The 20,840-nt window shown below is 53.3% G+C and overlaps 1 protein-coding gene across 3 annotated transcripts in view; it reads left to right on the plus strand.

Moving 5' to 3' along the window:
* NEURL1B (neuralized E3 ubiquitin protein ligase 1B) overlaps positions 1–20,840 on the plus strand; it is a 117,509-nt gene that overhangs the window by 14,482 nt on the left and 82,187 nt on the right. The window contains exons 1-2 of one of the 3 annotated variants that reach the window (XM_068698252.1): positions 18,660–18,965; positions 19,520–19,669. The exons of the other annotated variants lie outside the window; for them this stretch is intronic. Of the exons in view, the coding sequence (XP_068554353.1) occupies positions 18,725–18,965; positions 19,520–19,669 (391 nt within the window). The 5' untranslated portion in view covers positions 18,660–18,724. Of the gene's footprint in view, positions 1–18,659; positions 18,966–19,519; positions 19,670–20,840 lie in introns of those variants that run through there. 3 annotated transcript variants of the gene reach the window in all.

A 20,840-nucleotide genomic window follows, 5' to 3' on the forward strand; every position in this document is an offset into this window, starting at 1 on the left:
ACCTTTCTAGGTCTTGGGACAACAAGCACAGACGCAGCTTTGTGTGCCTTTTCCAATGCATTTACCATTAACGCACTCCTTTGTGGAGGTTCTTTGGGCTGGACAGAAGGAAAAGAGGTCTTTCTGAAGGGAGATTTTAAACCAAATGACTTCTGTTCATGTAGTCTTGAGGGTCTAGGGGGTGTTGGTGGGAATATGGAGAGAACAGGTACCAGGGGACAGAGCACTGCCAGTCCGCTGGGACAGCCCCGCGTGAACGGGCGAGGTGGGACAGCCCCAGACATAGCCTGAGATGACTTCACGAGCTGCTGAAGTTTTCAAATGCATGTCATCTTTTTTTTTTTTTCCCTTTAATTTAAATTTCCTCTGACATTTCATAGGCTTCATCGCCCGACGTGAAGCCAAAATCCATGTGAGTGTGTGCGGTAGGATTGTTTTTAAATTTTATTTTAAATACAGATGTCTGGAATAACTTTTTTGCACACACTGTAGGAGTGTAAAGGTTTCTAAGCAACATCGTTTCATGCTGTTTGCATTAGAGAATGTAAAACAGGGTTCCTTTTTTTAAAAGTCTCTGCAGTGCAGGCATAATTACAGGATCCCATTATGCAGCATTGTGTCTACGGTGAAGCCTGCCTTAATGGAATATTCTGCCTTGTGCTCAAGTCTTACCTGCTTTTTACCGAGACACTTAAGGACTTAATTAGTGTCATTATAGGCTGCCACCCCCTCCCTCAGCCCTGTGCGTGAAGGGATAATGATCTGCCCAAGCCAGCGCGTTGGCTTCCCATGGCTAGCAGCGGAGGGAGTGTTTCATAGCTCGCTGCCGCTATCTCGGAGCGAACATGGAGGAGGAGGGGGGGAAGAAATGAAAGCGTTTCCTCGGAGCAATAAATACACGTTGTGTTTACTTGGCTGATCGCAGCCATTGAGCTGGGATGGCGTTTGTCACGGGGAGATGCCTGAGGAGTTCCCCTGCGTAATGCCTCGTCACCGCCTGCCCCGCGTTCCCCTACCCTCAGCCCTCGGCTCCCCAAAAGAGCCCTGGGGATGCAGCAGGAGCTGTAGGTGCTGGGTGGCACCGAGGGAACAGGCTGGAGGGGCTGGGGACGGTGGGCAAGGGGACACCTCGGTGGGGACGGCACCAAAAGGGGCTGGGGGTGCAGAGAGGGGCTGGGTGCAGAGCTGCTAGCAGCTGCCTGGGGCCATGCACAAGGTGTCGGGGGTTTCATTTCACCCCTAAAGCTTCACTGGTGAGCAACGCTTGTGCTGAGCTGCCCGGCGGAGTTTTATAAACGTCTGGGGGCTTTCTTGCAGTTTACGAGCTGAAGTGTTGGCTTTCGTACCTGAGAAGGGGCCAGAGGAGGTTTTATGGCTGGTTAGGTAAGTGCTCTGGCATGCTGCACTGGGGGCTCTCGCCGTCCCTAACGAGGTGCACGCGCATCCAGCGGGGCCGTAGCTGGGAGGTTTTCCTGCAGGTGTTCAGCTCTCTGCCCCCTGCGTCCCTCCTGCCCATCCTGCACTGTGTGTCACCTCCTTTGTGCTCCCAAGCTAGTGGTCCCCCAGCAAGTTTTCTCTGGAGCTTTTCTCGCATCTTACAGAGGAAAATTTCCACAGCCCCTGCCCTTTGCCTGTCCCTGCAGTGGGAAGGGGCTCTATGAGCATGGTTAGGGGATGGGAGCTGCCCTTTTGGGGCCTGGCACACCTCTGCCTGCAGCGCTGCCTCCAGAGGAGCTCCTCGAAGACTCATGGCCCCATATGCTGTGCCACGTAAAAACAAGCAAGGAGGAGCTGTGGTGCTGATGGGTTTCCTTTATTTCCTTTGCTTTGGGGTCCTGAACTCCTGCTTGCTCCCTCACCTCAGCCTGTCCAAGCTCCGCTGCCCTTTGTGCTCTCTGGTGACACAGTCAGGGGTCCTGGGCAGCGTTTGTCCCATTTTGCTTCCCAAACACTGCAGATGGTGCCAGGTGAGGTTTTGTAGGACCGTGTCCTCGGCCCTACACTCTGTGTATTTCAGACGAGCCTGGGAGGGGGGCCCGGGCTGGATCCTTGTTTGTTCTTGCAGGGATTGATGCAGGCTTCAGAGTCCTCATCCATCCATCTTCCATATGGAGATTAAAAGTTTTGGCTGAACACTGCTAAATGTGCCGTCATCTATCACAGCGGAGGCGGGATTGTGTCAAGGAAAAATAATCCACCATCAGGCTCAAAAGGAGGAGGGAAAAAAAAAAAAAAGGGAAGAACTGAGACTTGCAGTGAAATGCATTGCTTTCAAAAACCCAACTCGCTCTTTGCCAAGTCATTGTTTGGTTTGAGCCTCGTTTGACATGAAAGCAGCCTTTAAAGGTTACTTTTATCCCTCTTTAATGAGCGATAGGAACGAGCCTCGCCTGCTGCGGGGCAGAGGCCAGGGGACGGGACCGCGTGCGGGGCTGCTGCGCCTCGGTGCGGCTGCGCGGGCTGTGCCGCCGGCTCCCGGGCTGCCAAGTCTTGCAGCCAGCAGCTTTCAGCAAGAAAAATGAAAGAGGATCATTGAAGCACATCTCTCCCCGTGCCGCGGTGGAAATTAGAGATGCTGCAGCGTGTGGGGGAGAGAGAGCGCACGCTGCTGTGTCTGTTTTTCTGGAGCATTCTGCTTTATGGGGTTTGCACCCCGGGGGGGCTGGTTTTCTGAATGCATCCTGAGCTGGGTGCTGAGCTCCCGAGAGATGTGTCCTGCTCGGTGCTGCTGGAAACCCAACCCCAGCAGCGAGTGCAGCGTCCTTCAGCATCCATGCAGCAACGTGGCGGTGTGAGCTGACGGGCTCAGTGGTGCTGCTGGGGTCCTGCTGGGTGTGCGGGGAGGGGAGGGGGTCACCAGCTGCTGAACTTCTGCCTTGGGGAGTTTAGACCCTCACACGTCCCAGCACCAGCTCGCAGCACCCTGGACCTTGGACCAAGAGCCTTGGAACATCAGATCCGTCCCTGTTGCTGGTGTCGCTGTCGTCATCACTCAGGTGGGATAGGGGAGAGTAAAACGTGGTGCAAGGCAGCGGAGGGACTTCAAAGTGGCCACAGTACCCAAACTGCTGGCCCTGGGGCTGCACAACAGCAGCAGGGAGGTGTTTGTCCTCCTTACAGGTATTTTTCCCCATTCAAATAATCTGTGCCCTCCTTATAGGGCTCATTTTTACGAGGGAAGTGAGGGCTGCGATGGCTTTGCCGTGCGTGCCGCTGCTGTTGGATGCAGAAGGGAGCTTCCCAGCGCAGCAGGAGCTCCGGCACCCGAAATGCTCAGCACAGGCAGGACGTGGTGGCCGGGACGAGGGGCTGGCGGACACAGAGCTGTGAGCCTGGGGGAAAATCCCTGCTCAGCAGAGCCGAGGATGCTGCTGCTCCACAGACGTGTCAGCGGGCCCCTGGGGGCAGCGGGCAGCGGAGAACAACTTTCCTATGGGAAAGTAAGGACTTGTTCCATTTTTAACCCTTGCTAATTGAGTCCAGGGTGAAACGTGACCCCAGGTTACATAGTTGTAATGCCTTCCCCGCGCGCTGGGCCCTCAGGAGGGGGAAGAGCAGCAGTTTGCTGCTTTTGGCCCAGCTCCCTGAAGGAGAGGATTTTTTAGCAGCTGGAAATAAGGAGAACGGAGAGGCAGGAAGCGGACGTCTCCTTAATGGCCATCGGAGGATTAGGGACACATCCTTCAGGGACGTGGGGACGCCTGCCGTGCAGCCCGGGTGGGCGATCGCTCTCGGCAGGGGTCTCGCTGCCCACTGGAGGTGCAGTGAACTTCCCATGCCCGGCACCCTGCAAAGCTTTATGGATGGAGCCAGCCCACGGGCATGGAAACAACGCCAATGTCACGGGTGGTGGGAGCCAGCGGGGAGCCCCTCGGTGTCACCACCGACCATCCCAGGGCCTGGGGAGGGGACCCAGGGCCGTGGGGTCTCCTCTCCCCGCCTGCTGTTTGCAGGAGGCTTCAGGATCTGGGGTTACGCCAAGGCAGCAGTCACAGGTCACTCGTCTGAGCCTTGTCATTAAAAATAGATGGCTGGAGCCTGGAGGAGGCTTGTGGTGTCACTGGTGCCTGCTGCTCTGCTTGGTTGTGAAACCTGAAATTGCTGTTGGCTCTAGGTGCTTCTGCCCCACCAGCCACCCGTTTAATTTCTTCAACCTTACGATTATTAACCATGCCATGCCAGGTTGGTTGGGCTGGGGTCTTTGGGAGAGCTGCCCCTTGGTAACCTCCCTGGCCGTGAGAGCATCAGCGGATCGTTCCTCCCGAATGAGGAAAAGCATGGATGTGAGTGCAGAATGAGAACGTAGGAGGGAGGAAAAAGACAAGGGGTTTATCAGGAGTCAGCCGCTGCTTCAGGCTCCCTTCTTCAACTGTCCTTGTACTGAATTCCCCATTTGTCTGCAGAGACTTCGAGGAAAAGGGGCAGGGTAGACAAGACAAGATGTTTTACCGCTAAACATTTCCAGACCTCCACGGGCCACCAGGAAGGAGCAGCCCAGCTCCTGGTAAGGCTCCAGATGCTGTGTTTGGGAACGGGTGTCCCATGAGAGCCGGCTGGCTGCGAGCAGTCCGCAAGGTGCCTTCCCCTTCTGTCTATGGGGACGCTCCTTATAGGGGCCTCGTCCCCCCAAATGGCGTGAGATCTGTCTCTGGGGCTGGGCTGGGAACACGAGGTGGGAAGGAGGGAAGGGTGAGGAGTCGATGGAAAACCCCAAGGTCCTCAGCTCTGTGCAGCAGCCTCCAGGCAGGACGCAGCTCAGATGGGTGAGGACGGGACAAGAAGTGCCGAGGTTTGGCCGTGCTCCTGCTCTGTGGGCAGCTGAGCAGGCATTTCCTCGGGGGTTTTGCCATCGCTGGAGACCCTCCCCAAACGTCTGCCATCGCTGCACGGTGATGCTGCCGGTGTGGGCCACGTCGCATGGTGCAGAGCTTCCCCAAAATCAAGGGGATGTCCCTTTCCTTCGTAAGGACAAAGGGCTCTCTGGATCCCTTCCAGGTTGCGGTGCTTTGGTGAGGAACAAGAAACGCTCGGTTAACCAACCCTCCTCCCCTCTCCTCCCCGTAAACAGGAGGCACTGAGCAATCCACTCGCTCACCTCTTCCGCCTCTCGGAAATCCTGGAAATAAATGTTTTGCTTCTAGTCCCAAAACAATTAAAAAAGGGGATTTCTGCTTTCTCGCTGGCTGTATCTCTTCCCACCTCCTTGATTAATCTTGGAGGCAGATGCTGGTCATTAGCCGCGCAGCTCAGGATCTGCAGCCTGCTGCCAGGACCTGACCGGTGCGTCTTGGAGCAACAAAAGCAGCTGAAACATCTGGCCAGGGGGAAAAAAATAACCCTGCCGAGCTTCCTGCCAGCTTGGCTGGGAGGGAGGAAGGGACAGGCGGGTGGAGAGGGTGCAAACGAGGTTCTGGTCAGGGTGGAAAAAATGTGATCTGGATTCTCCATAACAAACTCGCCCGCTGTGCTGCCTCGGGTTTGTGCAGTGCCTGGAAGTCCAAACCTCCCGGTCCCCGAGGACGACGAGGGGCAGTTTGCAGAGGGGCAGCTGGGTGGGGACGTCCGCCCCAAATCCTCCGGGGAGGTGTTGGTGAGGGGCCCTGCTGTCGTAGCTGATTGCCTGCTGCTGAATGGGAGGAAAAAAGGTGGTGTCAGCTGGAGGCTATCAGCTGGGGGGGAACGGGGCCGTGCCACGCCGTGCTGCTGTCCCCACTGAGGGTGTCACTGCTCAGTTAGCTGCTCTCGCTGTGTGGCTGCTCGGGGAAGGGACAGAGGATGCTCCACGTCACCCTCCTGCACAGGGGAGTGGGGACAGATAGCGGGTGGTGCCAGGAGCCAGGCAGCTGCTGGGACAGCAGCGTGGTGGGCTTGGAAAGGTTGCTGTGGAAGTGATGCTCATTTTATCCAGTGATTTCTTTTTGGTCTTTGATGGAGTTTGCATCTGCCCTAAGCTTTGCTGGGCAGAAAGGGGCAGTTCCTGTAGGACCAGCAAGGAGCCTGCCTGGTGTTGTGCTTCGGCTGCCATGTGGCCCTGCACTGGGAGTTTGAGACGTTGTACTGCAGGATCCCAACTACATGCAGAAAGGTTTTGTGGAAAAGACGCTCACCCCAGAGGCAGAGGGCTGGATTTCAAAGGCAGCTTCCAAGAGGAGAGCACGAGCATCCTCACAGCCAGGGGTGGCAATGGGAAGCTCCTCTCTATGGCCACCAAAGGCAAACATCATTATAAAAAAAGGAAAAAAAAAACACACATCACGGGCAGTTAGAGACCTTGCTCGTGACCACAAGCAAATCAGCGTGGAGATTCAAAGGGCAGCCCTTTCCCGGCAGGCAGCTCCACACTCAGGGTCCACGTGTGCTGCCCACCCCAGGCTGGGACGAGGATGAAAGCCCGGCCGGCTGGGCTGCCGAAAGCTTCCTTCCTGACGCTGGGAAGGACATCGGCTCTTCCTCGGGGTGAATCACGCTCCCGGGGCCCGGCAGCTAATCCCGCCGGCTGTGCCTGGCCCTGATAAGCTATCCAGCCACCCCTGATTAGTTTCCAGCGACTTCATTAGAAAAATAACGTTAGAAGCAATTGGGAGTCAATTATGTTTGATGTGACTAATGTTGTTAATAATTATCGCTTTTGTTAGCCTGCCTAAGGCAGCAAGATCCTCCCGTTAATAGATGTTGCTAATTTGGACCCACGCTGCACCGACTTCCACCAGTGGATTTCAGAGCCTCTCCCCAAGCTGCACTCTAGTTTGTATTTACTGCGGATCACCATTTTATTTAAAGGTAATTATCTCGAGCTGTAAGTTTCCATGGTGTCCTATAAACATCGAGGAAGCTTTGCAGACTGCGTTATTTTTACAACGTGTCAGGCAAAGAAACCCAGGATAACGGCTTGGGAACGCTGGAAGACGTAGGACTGGAAATGAGAGCTGGCAGATGAAGGAGCTGGCAGAGCGGACCCCTCTCTGTGCAGGAGGCAGGTATCGTGCTGCTTGTGGAGGGAGGAAAGAGTCAGAAGAATCACGAATTACTTGCCCACAGACACAGGGTGGCTTTCACGGCTACACGTGGGACCTGGGGATTCCTCCTTCTGCTCCGGCGTGAGATGATTTAGCACAAGGAGTTTTTGCATAAATGCAAAGCGGCTTGGGGACCGTTAAGGCAGTAGGCTGGAGGTGGAGGAAAATCCTTTGATCAAAGCTTTTGTTGCATTTCCTCTCATTTTTCCTCCTTTTTTTTTTTTCCCCTCCACGAGCAGCTGCACCAGGGAAATGCAGGCCATCGCCTCGTGATGCTGAGCAGAGCAACCGGGCTCGTGGAGCTGCTTGCTGGCAAGTGGGCTTCTCTGGTGTGCGCTGCCCCTTGCAACCCCGGGCACTGCCGGGCAGGTTGGTTTGAACACAAGCCCACCAGAGCAAGGTTTAAAAACAGATGGAGGGCTGCAGGCGATCGCTGCAGCTTGGGCGCGTGCTCGAGCAACCTGTGTGCACAGCTCAGGCGTTCAGTTGTGTTAACACAGCTCTCTGCCTGCCAGCGGCTGTTTGTTTGGATACGGCGCTGTGGTCTGCGCGGATGTGTGCAAAGCTTATTTTCATTCCTGGGAAAAAAAATAGCCCCCGAAACTGGAATTTATCGGACAGAAGGAGCAGGAGGAGGCCAGTGGCTGTCTGAGCACAGCATCAGGGGCTCCGATTGTTGTGTTTGGCTTCGATGGAGAGTCCCGGTGTGAATGTTGGGGCTGCAATTAATCCCCAGCTGGTTTAGCTTCCTCCTTGGGTGGAGGAACAATACCCGCCTGTGCTGCAGGGGAGGTCACCCAGTGACCCCAACCTGCACTGGGGGCTTGCTGGAGGTAGGGGTGGCCCAAAGGGACCCACCTCGCCTAAATGCTTTGGGATGTGAGGCCAACAGACGGTCAGGGATTCCCCCTACCCCACCCCATTTTCTTTTTGTTAGCAGCCCAGTTCTGTCTGTGCGTTGTGTTAGTACAAATGCATTACAAATTATCTTAATTTTATCTTAGTCTACACCCTAAGCACTTAAGTTAGCTACCCGCTGGCCCCAAACATTAATAAAATTCTCGATCTTGAAGCAGGAGGATGTGGTGCTGGGGGATTTCACGTTCGGTCCAAGGCATTGATCAGGTTTGTGGAGCTGAACTGGTTCTGGACAGCTGACAGCAAACCTCCTGCGTCCTTTGCACTGCAGCTGATTTGCCGTGTCTCTGCTCGGGTCACTCAACTTCCTGCTCTTGCCGCAGTTCTCCACCCCAAATTAGCACGATATTAATTTATTTCTCAGCTTTGATTATGAGTTCAACTGTAATGGAAATGTTAATTTACACCGAGTACTTCATAGAGTGGAATTTGGGAAAATGCTCTGAAGTTTTCCATCTGGTTATCAGATAGTGACTGCAGAAAAAAAAACCACCAAAACCCCCAGACCTCTACTGGACCTAAACTAACCGGGCTCGTAACAATGGGTACTGAGAACAGAAGTGGCTCGCAGTCTGTTAATGTTCCATGTGATTATTTATGGGTATTTCGGACCTTCTGGTGAGCAGCATTATGAACTCTGCAATCAGCTACAGGGCAAAAGCCACCGAGGGACGTGTTAAGGTGGTGGTTCTGGTGTCGGGGTTGTGCTCTGCAGCAGCCCTGGCTCTGCTGGTGGGGCTGGGCTGGGCATTGCCCTTCCAGCAACTGCGCTTGCAAAGGAACAAAGAAAAATCCCTTTGTGTTTATTTATTTACCTTTGTTTTGTTTCCTAAATGCTCTCCTGCTGAGGATGGGAAGCTTGCAGCAGCCCTCGGGGAGCGTGCCTGGCACTGTGGGCGGCGGAGCGCGACGCCTCGGCTCTGAGCAAACACCCGGGCAGGTTTTCAGGTGGGGATGTTGACACCCGGTGAGCACTTCAGACACGTCCCTTGTGCTCTCCTTGCAGTTATCTGCTGTCAGAAAGTGTCCACTGGGCACCTCGCTCAGGGGTCCCTACTGGTTTTACTGGCCAGCCCTTTTACAGTGGGAGAGGAGGGATGCTCGTTGTTATGGGACTGCCGCTTCGCTGCCTCCTGCTTCCAGTGTGAACTCAGACCAGTTATTCCCTCTCCACGTTGATTTCCCACCTCAGAAATGGCAATGAGGCAGTTTCCAGCTTTCTGCACTTAGATTCAGAGATCAGCAGCCCCTTAGATGTCTTAGACAAAGCGCGGGTGAAACGTCTCTCATCTTCCCGTGCGTCCAAATGGCTCCTCAGTGCTGGCCTGTCCTCAGCATGGGGCTGATGTGACGAGGTTTTAGGGAGGTGGTGTGGTGGCAGCACGGTGGGATGAGGGTTGTGAGCTGGTCAGAGAGGATTTTGGAGAGGGCAGTTGTGTAGGATCCCTCCTGGCTGTGCCCTCACCACTGCCCTGGACACGGGAGCACAGGGCAGCTCAGCCTCGCCTTTTCTTAAGAAAAAACAACAAAAAAAAGTTTGCTGAAAAGTATTTGGTTGGGTGCAGATGTTTTGTGTCTCTCATCCATCGAGGTCAGTTGGAGTTCTGCCAACGCGAATGACGTGCGTGGAGAGGAGGCCAAAATCCTCCCGCGGATGAGCGCGGTGGGACTCGGCCGTGCACGCCGCAGGACGGTAGCTTGGCTTCGCTGCATTGCCGAGCAAACGGGGCCAGGGGCTGCCTGAAGCTCGCCTGGTGGCACCGGGGTGGGTTGAGAGCAAGGAGGTCCCATCTAGCACCACTTCTGCCCATGCACCATTTCCCCTGGGAACCCTGAGAGCCCCTTGTCTCCTCTCCCTTGGGGCATCTCGCTGCGACGCTGGTCTTCGGACCCCGCCTGTGTGATGCCCTTTGCTCTATTTATAGAGAATTTAATAAGATATCAATTAAAGAAATGAAAACAAACTGAAGACGTCTGCCAGTGGAAAAACTCGGAGTGAGGCGAAGTTATTGGTAGCAGTTGTTTAGGAGCTTGTCAGCTCTTCTGATAAATGGTCCTGGTCGCCGTGGGATGCTGGAGTGGGGGCAGCTGGTGGCAGCCCCCCCGTGGGACCGGCGCTGGCTGCACCTCCCTGCTCCTACCAGGGGAGGGATGCTGATGAGAAGTGGGCTTGAGGGAGCCCCTCTTGGTAAAGAACTCGCTGGATGGATGCTGCTAATTAGCTCTGGTGATTTAATGTTTTCCTGTTTGCATCCAGCGAGTTTGGGGGTTATGGGATTTACGGTCCTGTGGGGAGGATGTGAGCTGGCATGGAGAAAGGAGATTTCTGTTCCTTCGGTGCTTTGTGACCCCCTTTCCTCTAGAAAACTCCAGCTGTGGGAAGACCAGGAAATCAGAGATTGCTTTCTGAGCGAGTTAGCGTCTGTCTTTCCAAAATCTGCTTCTCTGTCTGTTTTGCTGCACCCTCAGCATCGCTTTGGCTCGCTGCCCCGCACCTCTGCTGTGTCAGCACCGGGAGAGCCTCTCTCTATAACCAGGGACCATCCCAAGCAGCCTGCGGTCTCGGGGGCTGCTTGGGGTCTCCGCTGTGTTCGGCTGGCCTCTGGGTTCAAGAAGGAGGAGGTGAACATATGGAAATCCTCCGGGACAGCATCTCCTCTGCTGACCCCATTGGCACCACGCTGCCCGGGTGCCACCAGCATCTCTGTGCCCTTCTGTCAGAGTTACCTGACAGTAAATCATTTCTGTTCAGGAGCTGGAGCTCCTTCTGCTTCGTGTTCCCAACCTGGTGACCTTATCCCTTGCTCGGTGTTATCTCATGTGCAGGCTGTTGTGGTGTACAGAGCAAGGACTTCATGATCTTTGCCTGGATGAAGTCCTAACCCCTCTCATCCCTACCGTTACCGTCACCTCTTTCTGATCTTTTCTGCTCTGCTCCTTGTCTGCTGCCGTGCCCACCTCTGCTCCAGCTGCCTGGGGCTGCTTTGGCTCTGCCTGCCCACCTGAGAAGTTACCGTGCAGAGCAAACCATCTCCTCCAGCCTCGTTAACACCACGGGGGACAGATCTGCATATGCATGGTCCCTGGGCTCCGTTGGGTATGGTTTGATCAATTGAGGGCAAGAGGAAGGAAAGTGCTGAGTCCAGGGAATTCAATAGGGGCTGTTAAAAAAAGATCTGTCCAAAAACACAAACATGATCTCATGCAACATAGGCGTTGTGATCTGGGAACTACAAAGGGCTGATTCTTTGTGTCTGGGCGAACAAAGGAACAGAAATAGCAACCCAGAAATATTAGTTCATTGTCAAAGCGATCCTCGCTCCCTGGCCATATGATTTATATGGAGCAGAAACCAGGGCAGCTCCGCTCCCTGCTTTACGTAACCGAAGAAGTGAAAGGACCAGCGAAAATCTTTGTGCTGGGCTTAGCTCTGGATGCTCCTGGAGCATCAGAGAAAAAGCACCGCCGTGGTCTCCTGGTCGCTGGGGGGTGGCTTCTTTGTGCCTACGTTAGAAAACTCAGCCTGCAGGTCATGCTGAGGCTGAAATGCATCTGGTGCCACTGCTGCTTCTAACACAGGAATGTCACTTGGAGGTTATCAAACCAGCAACACTTTGATCCTGCCTTGGCATCTGCAGAGCCAGCAGCATCCCGGGGCTCGCTCTGGCTGCCCTTCTTAGCACCCGTCCCCCCTTACCATTCCTGTCCCGGAAAGCCAGCCCAAGACCCTCCCTGGAAAAGGAGAACCAGGACAAGCTGGGTTCACCAGATGCTCTGGGGGAAAGGGAGCTCAAGGAGGAAGGAAGCATGTTTCAGAGCTTGGTCTCGGTCTGTTCTACTTTCTATTTAGGCTGTCCCAGTCACCACACGTCCTGTGATACACAGCTGGCCGGTAACTACCTCGGACCTGCCCCGTAATGGGGCAGCATGTGGGCAGCATGGGGCTGTTCAAATTGCATTTCGAGGGGCAAGAGGCACGAGCCCCTGCCCTGCTGAACCATCTGCATTTTGTCTTGCTAGTTTTGTGGATTTTTTTTTTTTCCTTTTTTTTTTTTTCTTCCTTTCCTCCCAGGGTCCCTATTGTTTTCTTCTTCGGATGCCTGGGTCCGCACAGATCAAACAACATACTTGCATCATGACAAGTCAGTGAGTCACAAGCGCCGTAATGACTCTATCTTAAAAATAACCCCCAAGCCCTCCTGCAATTGCTGTGCAGGCTGGGATGTGTTCCTGCATTCCCCAGGGACAGTTGGAGGCAGACTGAGGAAGAGACCCGGGGAGAGCCGTTCGTTCTCATGAATAGGCTTTGATGACTTTCCATCTCTGCTTTTTGTCCTGCTTGCAGGCAGTTTTATGCTCTGGTGCGAGTTATCTGCAGCAGATACCTCCCTTCAATCCTCCTCTACCTCCATTCCTTTTGCCTGTGCCTCTCCTTCTTTCTCCCCACCTCTGTTTTGGGGCGACGGGTGAGGGTTTTTTCATCAATTAAATGGGGAGCTGGGGCACTCAGCAGAGCATTTGCACCCCATTTTTCCAGCCCATAATGTCCCTGCAGTGCAACCCGTCGTGAGACCTCCTCCAGCATTTCTATCGGTGACTTGTCCTGAGCTGCCCTTTTCTGACCCGAGGAGTGACCCCATGAGGACGAGGGCTGCGTGGGGTGAAGGGGCACGTGCTGCCACCTCTGTGTCACCAGGGACACGCTCTGGTGGCCTCAGCGTGATCTCGCAGAGCTGCTTCCTTTGCCTGCCTCCCCAGAGCGGGCTGGTGTTGGCGAGTGGCTGTCCTAGAGCGATCCAGATCTAATGGGCTTAGGCATGAGACGAGGCTTGCTTAGAGACAGAAAAATCCAGACGCATTTAACGAGAGACACAGACATAACAGGTCACTACTGAGGTATTCCTTTATTTTGTTTTTCAGCGACGTTCGTTATATGAAAAATAGGGAACTGCCCTTGCTCAGCCTTTTATTGGTTTTCCTGTTTGTTTCTGCTTTTTTTTTTTTTTTTTTTTTTTTTTGCTGTTTGGAGCAGAAAGTGCGACTCTTCCAGCTGTCAGGTTTCAAGTTAACCTCCTCTGTGCATGCATCTGTGGGTCTGCAGCGGTGCAGCTTTTGGGGTGAGTCCCCAGCACCTCCCTGCAGAGCCGTGCAGCTGCTGCAAGGGTTCCTGGTAGGTAGCTGGAGAGGGGCTGTGCCCGTGGCTCTGTCTGGGAAGGAGAAGTCCCAGAGCGCTCAAAGCCTTCAGGAGGGTCGATCTCCTTACAGAAATCTCAACTTGGGTGTTTCGTTCAGAAAGGAAAAGCTGCCGAGGGCCAGAGCTGTTGGGTGGTGTGTGGTGCTTAAAAGAGGAACAAAGAAACAGAACAAACAACAACAAAAAGCAAAGGAAAGGTTTCCTGGAGAGACAAGAGGACAGTGGGTCCTTTGTACTCCTGCAAGTCCTCCTGTGAATTTAAGGACCGTTTGGTCGCTGGTTCCTAATCTGGATTCAGGTGCAGTGCGCCCAGAAGACCCTCAGCGTTACCCGCTTTGAAGAAGCAGCTGCAAACTTGATTGAGTTGCCCAGGTACAGATGATGGCTGGGAAGCCAAGCGTAGGCAGATGCCGTGCAGGCTTCTCCTGCCCATGTCCTCCAGTCCCGTGTCCTTCATCTCCTGACCTCCAGAGATTCCCGGTGCCACCCGTGTTGGGCTCCCCGAGCTCGTCTGCGGTGTCTGCTCCGGCCGTGGGCTCTCCACCCGCTCCTCAAGTACACTGAGATCGTCACCTGCACTCTGTCTGCTCTCAGCTCTGGGCTGTGGCCCAGGAGAACCATACATCACGCTAAACTGTGTCATCCTGTACCGGCTGCGTGCGGGAGGAGCGAGGCTGCTGAACTCATTTTGCCTCTGACCTGAGCAGATCGGAACGGAGGTCTGCGGGTGGGCAGCCAAAGGGCTGTGCTGAGTGCTGGTGCTCCACCTCACCAGGACCTGCCTCTTCCAGGAAAAAAATCCTCCGATCCCTGCGGCACGAGCCAGACCTTTGGGCTGTCCCCAGAGCGCCGAGGCAGTGCGCTCACCCGCTCTGCTTCCCGAGTGGGGTTTTTATCAGCTGCCTGCTTCGGCCCGAGCTGATACTGAGCTGGTGCTTGGGAGCGTGTGCTCGGAAGTGGCTAATTGTTTAATGCATGATGTTATCGCTCTTTCTAGTGATAGCCGTGGTGCAAAATGAAGTAAAAGCTCCGGCTCTCCTTGCTATCGCTTTCCCAGGAACTCCTAACCTTGTGAGTGCTGGCTTGTCCTTTCCGAGGCTTTCTCAGCTTGGCTCCAGCTTCTTACCTGCACAGACACCAGTTTGATTTCTTTGCTGCTTCCAAGTCTTACTGGTAAGATTTCGAAAAGCCAATTCCCTCTATAAAATGTGCACCAAAAAAGAGGAACCGCTCAGCCCCACCAAGAGCAGCACCAAAACTGGGCCCTGTTAGGAGGTAATTCTGCACGTGGCTCTGTGGCTGCGTGCTTTGTCCAGCGGGGTCACCAGGCAGCGAGGGCTTCGTGCAGTCGTGTTTATCAAAACCAATTCTCTGAAGGATATAGGAATCGAGCATCTTTTCTTGCAGTTTCTTGCATGCAAACCTTTGGCATGGCATGTTGCTTAAGATAAGTCTCTCCAAGTGGTTATAAATTATTAGCAGCTGTGGCTAATTAATCTCAAGGGTTTACTGGTAAGATCGTCTAGCACATAAAATAAAGCATTCATTCCGTTCTTACTCGGCCCTTCCTTGTAGTTTACAGTCTGGATCTGCTAGTTGCTTCACACGTGAATTTGGGCAAGTCGTGTACCTCCTGCGACTTAATTTCTTCCATCGAATGCTAATGCTGGTAGCTCCTAGCAGCTTTTGTGGGCTACTTTGAAATCGTACGAGATGACAACCACAAGTGAGTTACTAACTGGCCTTGGCAGAGTTCCACCAGTAGTACGTCTGTTGATATGGGGGCTGCAGGGAAAGGCACCGCTCTGTCTTGGTGGTGATATTACTGGAATGAGGTTTTGGGCCAGAGCTGTGGAGACACGTGAGGCTTCTTCAGAGGAACACATTGGGTCATTCAGTGCCTGTAGAGCTCCAGGTATGGAAAGGCACTTTGTGACATGGCTCTTATTTATTACTTTAACTGGAGGTTACATTGAGAGGAACCACTCTCCAAAATGTCTTAGGATCCGAAATGTACCTTGAAAATAAGTCGAGTTCAAGTCCTTCAATTACTTAGATTATTTTGAATTTTTTTTCTGCTCTGTTTTAATTAAGTTGTACAGCGTGTAGTAGCAGGGATGTGTGCTGTGATCAGCAGCGAGCCGCGCTCCCTGCTCTACCTACGTACGCTCAATGTATAGAGATCATGTCTTCAGCGGTGGGCGGCTGGCATTCTGGATAAGGACCTGCCTCTGAGTCAGCTCTAATGGATTTAATTCTCCCGTTAAGGCAATAGTGGCTTACGCTTCTCAAGTGAAAAGCCCTTCTGGGTTGTGTTGCTCCAGATAACGTATTACATGCTGTACTAGCCCATAGCATGCTTCAGAGGCTGCTTCCAAAGCCGTGCTGCGCTCCCAGCTTTAATGTGCTACAGAATAGGCAGGACCTTGACAGCTCGCTAAATCAGAGCCGTGCTTTGGAGCCTTTACTCGCAGCACGTGTGCGGCTGGCTGAGCAGCCCGAATCGTAGAGAAGCTGCAATTAATGGTGCATCGCTGGGAGCTGCTGGCCTGGGTTCCTGCCCTGGTCCCAAGTAGGAAACGATCCCAGAGCAGGCAGGGTGGTACGAAGCACAGCAGGAAACAGGCTGGCAAGTCTTGGTGATGGTGAGTTGGGCAGGGTGGGAGGAGAGGAGTTGTTGGGTATTTCCAACTGGCAATACCTGGCCTGGGGAAAGATGCTGGCGTAGGGCATGGCTGCTGTCATCCTGTCACCAGGCTCACTGCCTGCAGCCTCCTGTGCTGTGTCCGTGTCCAAAGGGCCCTTAGTGCATCGTGTGAGACTTGAAACAAAGCGTTTGCCATCCTACCCATAGCTGCCTGGAGAGAAGCACAGCTAAGTACATGGACAATGCTCAGGCAGGTGATGTTTTCAGAGTTTCTCCCATGTGACAGCCATGGAAACAGAAATTTGATTTTTATTTTTTTATTTTTGCAGGGGGAGCAAAATTTTCAAATTCCTCTGCTCTATTTTTTTTCTGTCCATTTGGATGCTTGGAAGTTATAGGGTCAGTCCAAAAGAGTCCACAAGCATGGTAACGCAAGCAAGCCAGCGCCCGCATGCTCACTAGACTGACATCTGCACCACCGCTGGAAATACTCTCAGGGTTTGCAAAGCAGAGACTACTGAACTCAACTAGCCCGTGCTTTTATCTGAATTTTATAGGTTTTGTAAAATGGGAGGGGAGACAGGAACATGGTTAGCTATTTTCAGCTGAAGTGACAGATGACTGGGCTGTACACAATGCGTGGTGCAGAGCGCACAGGATGTGGAGAGCCATGTTGTTTACAAGGCTTTTTTTTTTTTTTTGCCTGAAGTGATTCAGGACAATCCACTGCTCATGACAATGGGAGGACGAGAGCATTGGTTTGACTCCAGGCCGGCAGTAGGTCTCCCACCTGTGGTGCTGCCGTCCCTTTAGCTCCTTTGCCCTGCGCTTCCCCCACGTGCCTCAGGCCGTATCCAGACCTTCTCGTGGATATCCCCAGCTCTGGCCTTGCCTATCCTGTACCCCTCTGTGGAACGGTGAGATTAGACCAGAAATATATTTTCCATTCTCCTAATTTTGGTCGAGTGATCAGATTTTAGCCGTGACAGCTGTGATTCGTGCTGTTGGAGTAAGCTCTGGGCTGTCAGCCCGCCCAGGACAGCAGCCTGTCCTGTGCTTTGCATGGCCTTTACGGAGGTGCCCGAGTGCCCCGTGCACACAGGGAAGCAAACCACTCCTCAGCCTGAAGTACTGCTCCTAGGGGTATAAGGCTGGAGCCCCGGGGCTCAAAACTTACTCCAAGACTGCAGCCCAAGCAATGCAGTTGTAAATGAGGCCAATTGCTGGGCACAGGCAGTTCTCTTGCCCATGTGGAGCTGAATGGCTCCATCCAGACTTATTTCTGCAGGGCGTCCATTTATCAAAGTAAGCGACTTGTCTAGCAAAGAGTTGCCCATCTGGAGGATTTGCTTGACCACAGAAATCAGTGGTACGAGTCCCACCTCCTCTCTGAGCAGAGGCTTTGGCTGCAAGGAAGCAACAGCAGGACCATCGCTCGTGGACAAGGATACGAGGCAGACGCACGGTGTCTCTGGAACATCTGCAGACAAAGTTTTTTTGATGTCTGCTTTATTCAGTACATGTATGTGCCTGTGGATTCTCATTTTCACTGCTGCTTATCTGTCTGATAAGTATGTCCGTGTGAATTAGAGGAAAAATAGACCAGGCTTTTCAATGAGTATCTCAATTAAGGTTTTTTTAAAACATATTTTCTCAAGGATATTTTTCACTGACACAGTGGTAACATCTAAACCTGCTCTGAAAAGCTGATATCGAAAGCATCTTGCTGTACTTAACGGTGGATATGTAGATAGTGCCTTCCTTTCCTACCACGTGTGGCCTCATAGTTAACCCTCACAGCTCCACCGAGACCTGGAAAGATCTCACCGAGCAACTGCAAGGCAGGAGAACTGCTCCAGGTCAGCGGGAAATTGGTGTGGGAGCTGGGACGGGATCCAGATCTCCCAAGGCAGTAAGAAGTTTGGGTTTTGAGGAATGTCTCCAAGTACATCTGGAAAGTCAGTTTGCATTAAAAAAAAAAAAGAAAAAAGTTCTTCATTCCACAGCCATTGCAGAAACAGCGTCTCATTTGTTCAGAGGTAAGAATAAGAAGTTTCTAAGCAGCCTGGTGGAAAGGCTGCAGGGAATTCTTGTATCTGAAATCCTCTAATGGTTATTGCAAACCTCTCCTCTGCGGTGGATACGGGTTTGTACTGGGAAATTGAATTAGGGCTTCTTATTGCAGACAGGTCCGGTGAGACCTGGGTAACCTCAGCTGAATCTCCTGCTGGTAAGGACACAGTTACCTGTGCAAAACAGCTCTGCCCTTCCTAAAGATCCCAAAGATCAACCTCCTGGCCGATCCCTCAGCAGATGGCACAGGGCATGGGTGGAAAACTGGCTTGGAGGCTGTCGGTATGAGCTCTGTGCTCCTTACAGGCTTGGGAAAGCTGCATTTCCGAGGCCGCTGCAGGAGGCTCTCTCCAGCACTGAGGAGCTCCCGTGCCTCCCGTTCCCTGTTATTCCCTTAATTACCAGCGATGCTCAGCTGGCAGCGTGGGGCTGGATCCTCCTCTGTGGTGCTGGCCAAGGAGACTGCTGGTGCTGTGTTCGATTCTGGCTTCTCTGCTTGTGTTGGGCATGAAGGGAAGCTGCCTGGGAGAGAAGATGCCTCCGCTCCCCTGCTCATAACGTGGCAGTCCTGCTCCTCCAAGCCTCGCAGCAGTTTCCATCTGTTTATCTAAAAACATTTTGCAAGGAGCACAGAGGAGGGATCTCGGGGGATCCCAATTAGCTATCGGCAGCCCTTCAGCTGAGAGTTAGTGAGGCGGAGAGCTCTAACCCCACAGGTGGGTCAGGCTACACTAACCACCTACTCCTTTTGCATAATTGATGATCCCCCCTGTGCAGAAACCCGCTCGCCAGTGCTCCTGGCTGGGTTACGAGCACCCAGCCACCTGGCGTGGCTGTAACACATCCCTCCGTGCCCTACGGTGGGCAGGTGCTGTGATGTCCCACGGGGATTTGATCCCCGTCATACCCCAGGTATTGGGTTGCTGGGATGCGGGAACAGGAGCTCTGGTGTCGGGAGGTGACACCGGAGCTGGTGCTGAGCCCCTCCTGGGCACGCGGATGCGGGAGCCACGGTGCAGCGCTCCGGCTGGGAGCAGCTACAGCAGGTACCCGGGCATGGATGGCACCATGTCCCTGAGGAACGAGGCAAGGAGAGGGCAGCACAGCGGTTTCCAAGGTAGGAATGCTGAATTAGCCATAAAACTGTAATTAACACAGCCGGGTGCTTGGCACGCTTGGTTATCGGTTAGACCTTGTGCTGGCAACGTGTGCGACCCATGGACAGCAGCTGGGTTACAACTGCAGAAGCATAAACCCCCTGCACCTCTTCTAATGGTAGTGGTGAGCTCCTGGTGTTCTGTACCAATTTTAGGGATTTTTTTCTTTTTTAGTTCTGGGAGCAAAGCTCCCATGTGGTTCCTCTTGCTTTTTGCAGCTTCCTCCATTCGCAGTCGGACTGTGCTGCCAAACAGCTGATGCCTTCTGCTCCAGTAGCAGCTGCCTTGTGTTGAGGGTTAAAAAAATCCTCTTGAGCTTTAAAATCTGTGATGAATGGGGCTAGGCAGACCGGACAAGTCACTGTTTATGCTCCAGATAGGACATGTGGAGCTTGAATGATGGATCTGAATTCAATTCATCACCCTCGCTGGGCTGACGGACCTTGGCGGAGCCGCTTGGGTTTACACGGGCTGGCAATCTGATGTTTGTTGATTGGAGTTGCTTTGCTTCTAGACCCTTCTTTGGAAAGCACTCGAAAGGGCGACGGATCCCCTGGGGCTGCACTTTCCCCCACTGGCTGGGCCAGCAGAGCCAGCTGGGCTGTGATGTGCTGGGTTCTGCAAGCTTGGCTGGTTTTCGTGATTCTGGTACCCCTCGCTCCTGGTAAGCATCCTGCTGCGGAGAAATCTCACTGGGTTCAGGTGATGGGCATGTTCATAGCCTCAGGGAACACAGCAGGGCCGCGCTGCGTGGGCTGGGGCACTCAATCTTCGTGTTTTACCCTGAGTTTTGTGTCGAGGCAGCAACTCTAAAAGTGACAAACGAGCACTGGTCCAGTGCCTGGTCGGGTGCTGTGCAAAAGCAGACAGACACGGGCGGTTTCTGAAATTCCCAGCCCACCAGGCCATTAAACCGTGCTTCGTAAAGCAGCTGGAGAACTACCCTGTTCCTAGATCAAGGGAAACCACGTGCACTTGTTCTGCGACAGTGAGTGGGGCCTTTCTGGAGCTCCTTTGTAGCCTCCTGACTGCAGAAGAGCGTAAGAAATACCTTTTAAATTTGGGGCGGTAAGCTGTAAGACAGCTCAAATTCTGAAGGGAAAATGCTGCTCCCCTCAGCACCTGAATTAAAACCTTTGCTGGCTTGGACAGGCACCACTTTTTTAAAAAAAAATTATTTATTTCCATCTTGTTTTGTTCCTTTCTGTCCCCGGAATAGCAGCCAGGGGGACACCAGCGTTTTCTGTGAGCTGTTTTTCTGGGAAAGGTGCTGTCCGTAGGGTGCACGCTGCCTGCACTAACTCCTCCTCTGAAGTGCGGAGCACTTGGAATTGCCAAATTTGGACTTTCTCATTCCTTTTGTTTCCCCTCTCAGCCTTTATTCAGGGAAAAATGAGATGTGGGTGAGTCTGGAGGGGGGAGCAGCTCGGGAACCCCTGCCTGCGAGCGTGTCTGCTTTGAGCAGGAGCAGGAGGAGAAGCAGCAGGAGCTCAGCATGGTGGGGACCACCGGGGCCTTGAGCCCCACGTTTGCTCGTATCACTTCGTGTCTCAGAGGCCGGGGATCCCTCCTTGGCTCCAGAATTCATGTGTCTGCACACCCTGCACCACCAGGCCTGCCTCCCTCCCCGGGGCAGCTTTTTGCCACAGCCCAGTGGGGTTTTGCAGCCAGTCACGTTTATTGTCACTTAACAGATTTGGATCTGTGATGCACATGGGATTTCCCTCCCCGACTTCCCCTCTCCGCCAGTAGCTTTTATTTTTTCTCCCCTTTATTGCTGGTTTCTGCCATTTTGGAGAGCAGCGAGCGTTAGCGCTGTGAAAACAACGAAACCA

Source organism: Anas acuta, chromosome 14 (assembly GCF_963932015.1).
Source record: "Anas acuta chromosome 14, bAnaAcu1.1, whole genome shotgun sequence".
NCBI lineage: Eukaryota > Metazoa > Chordata > Aves > Anseriformes > Anatidae > Anas > Anas acuta.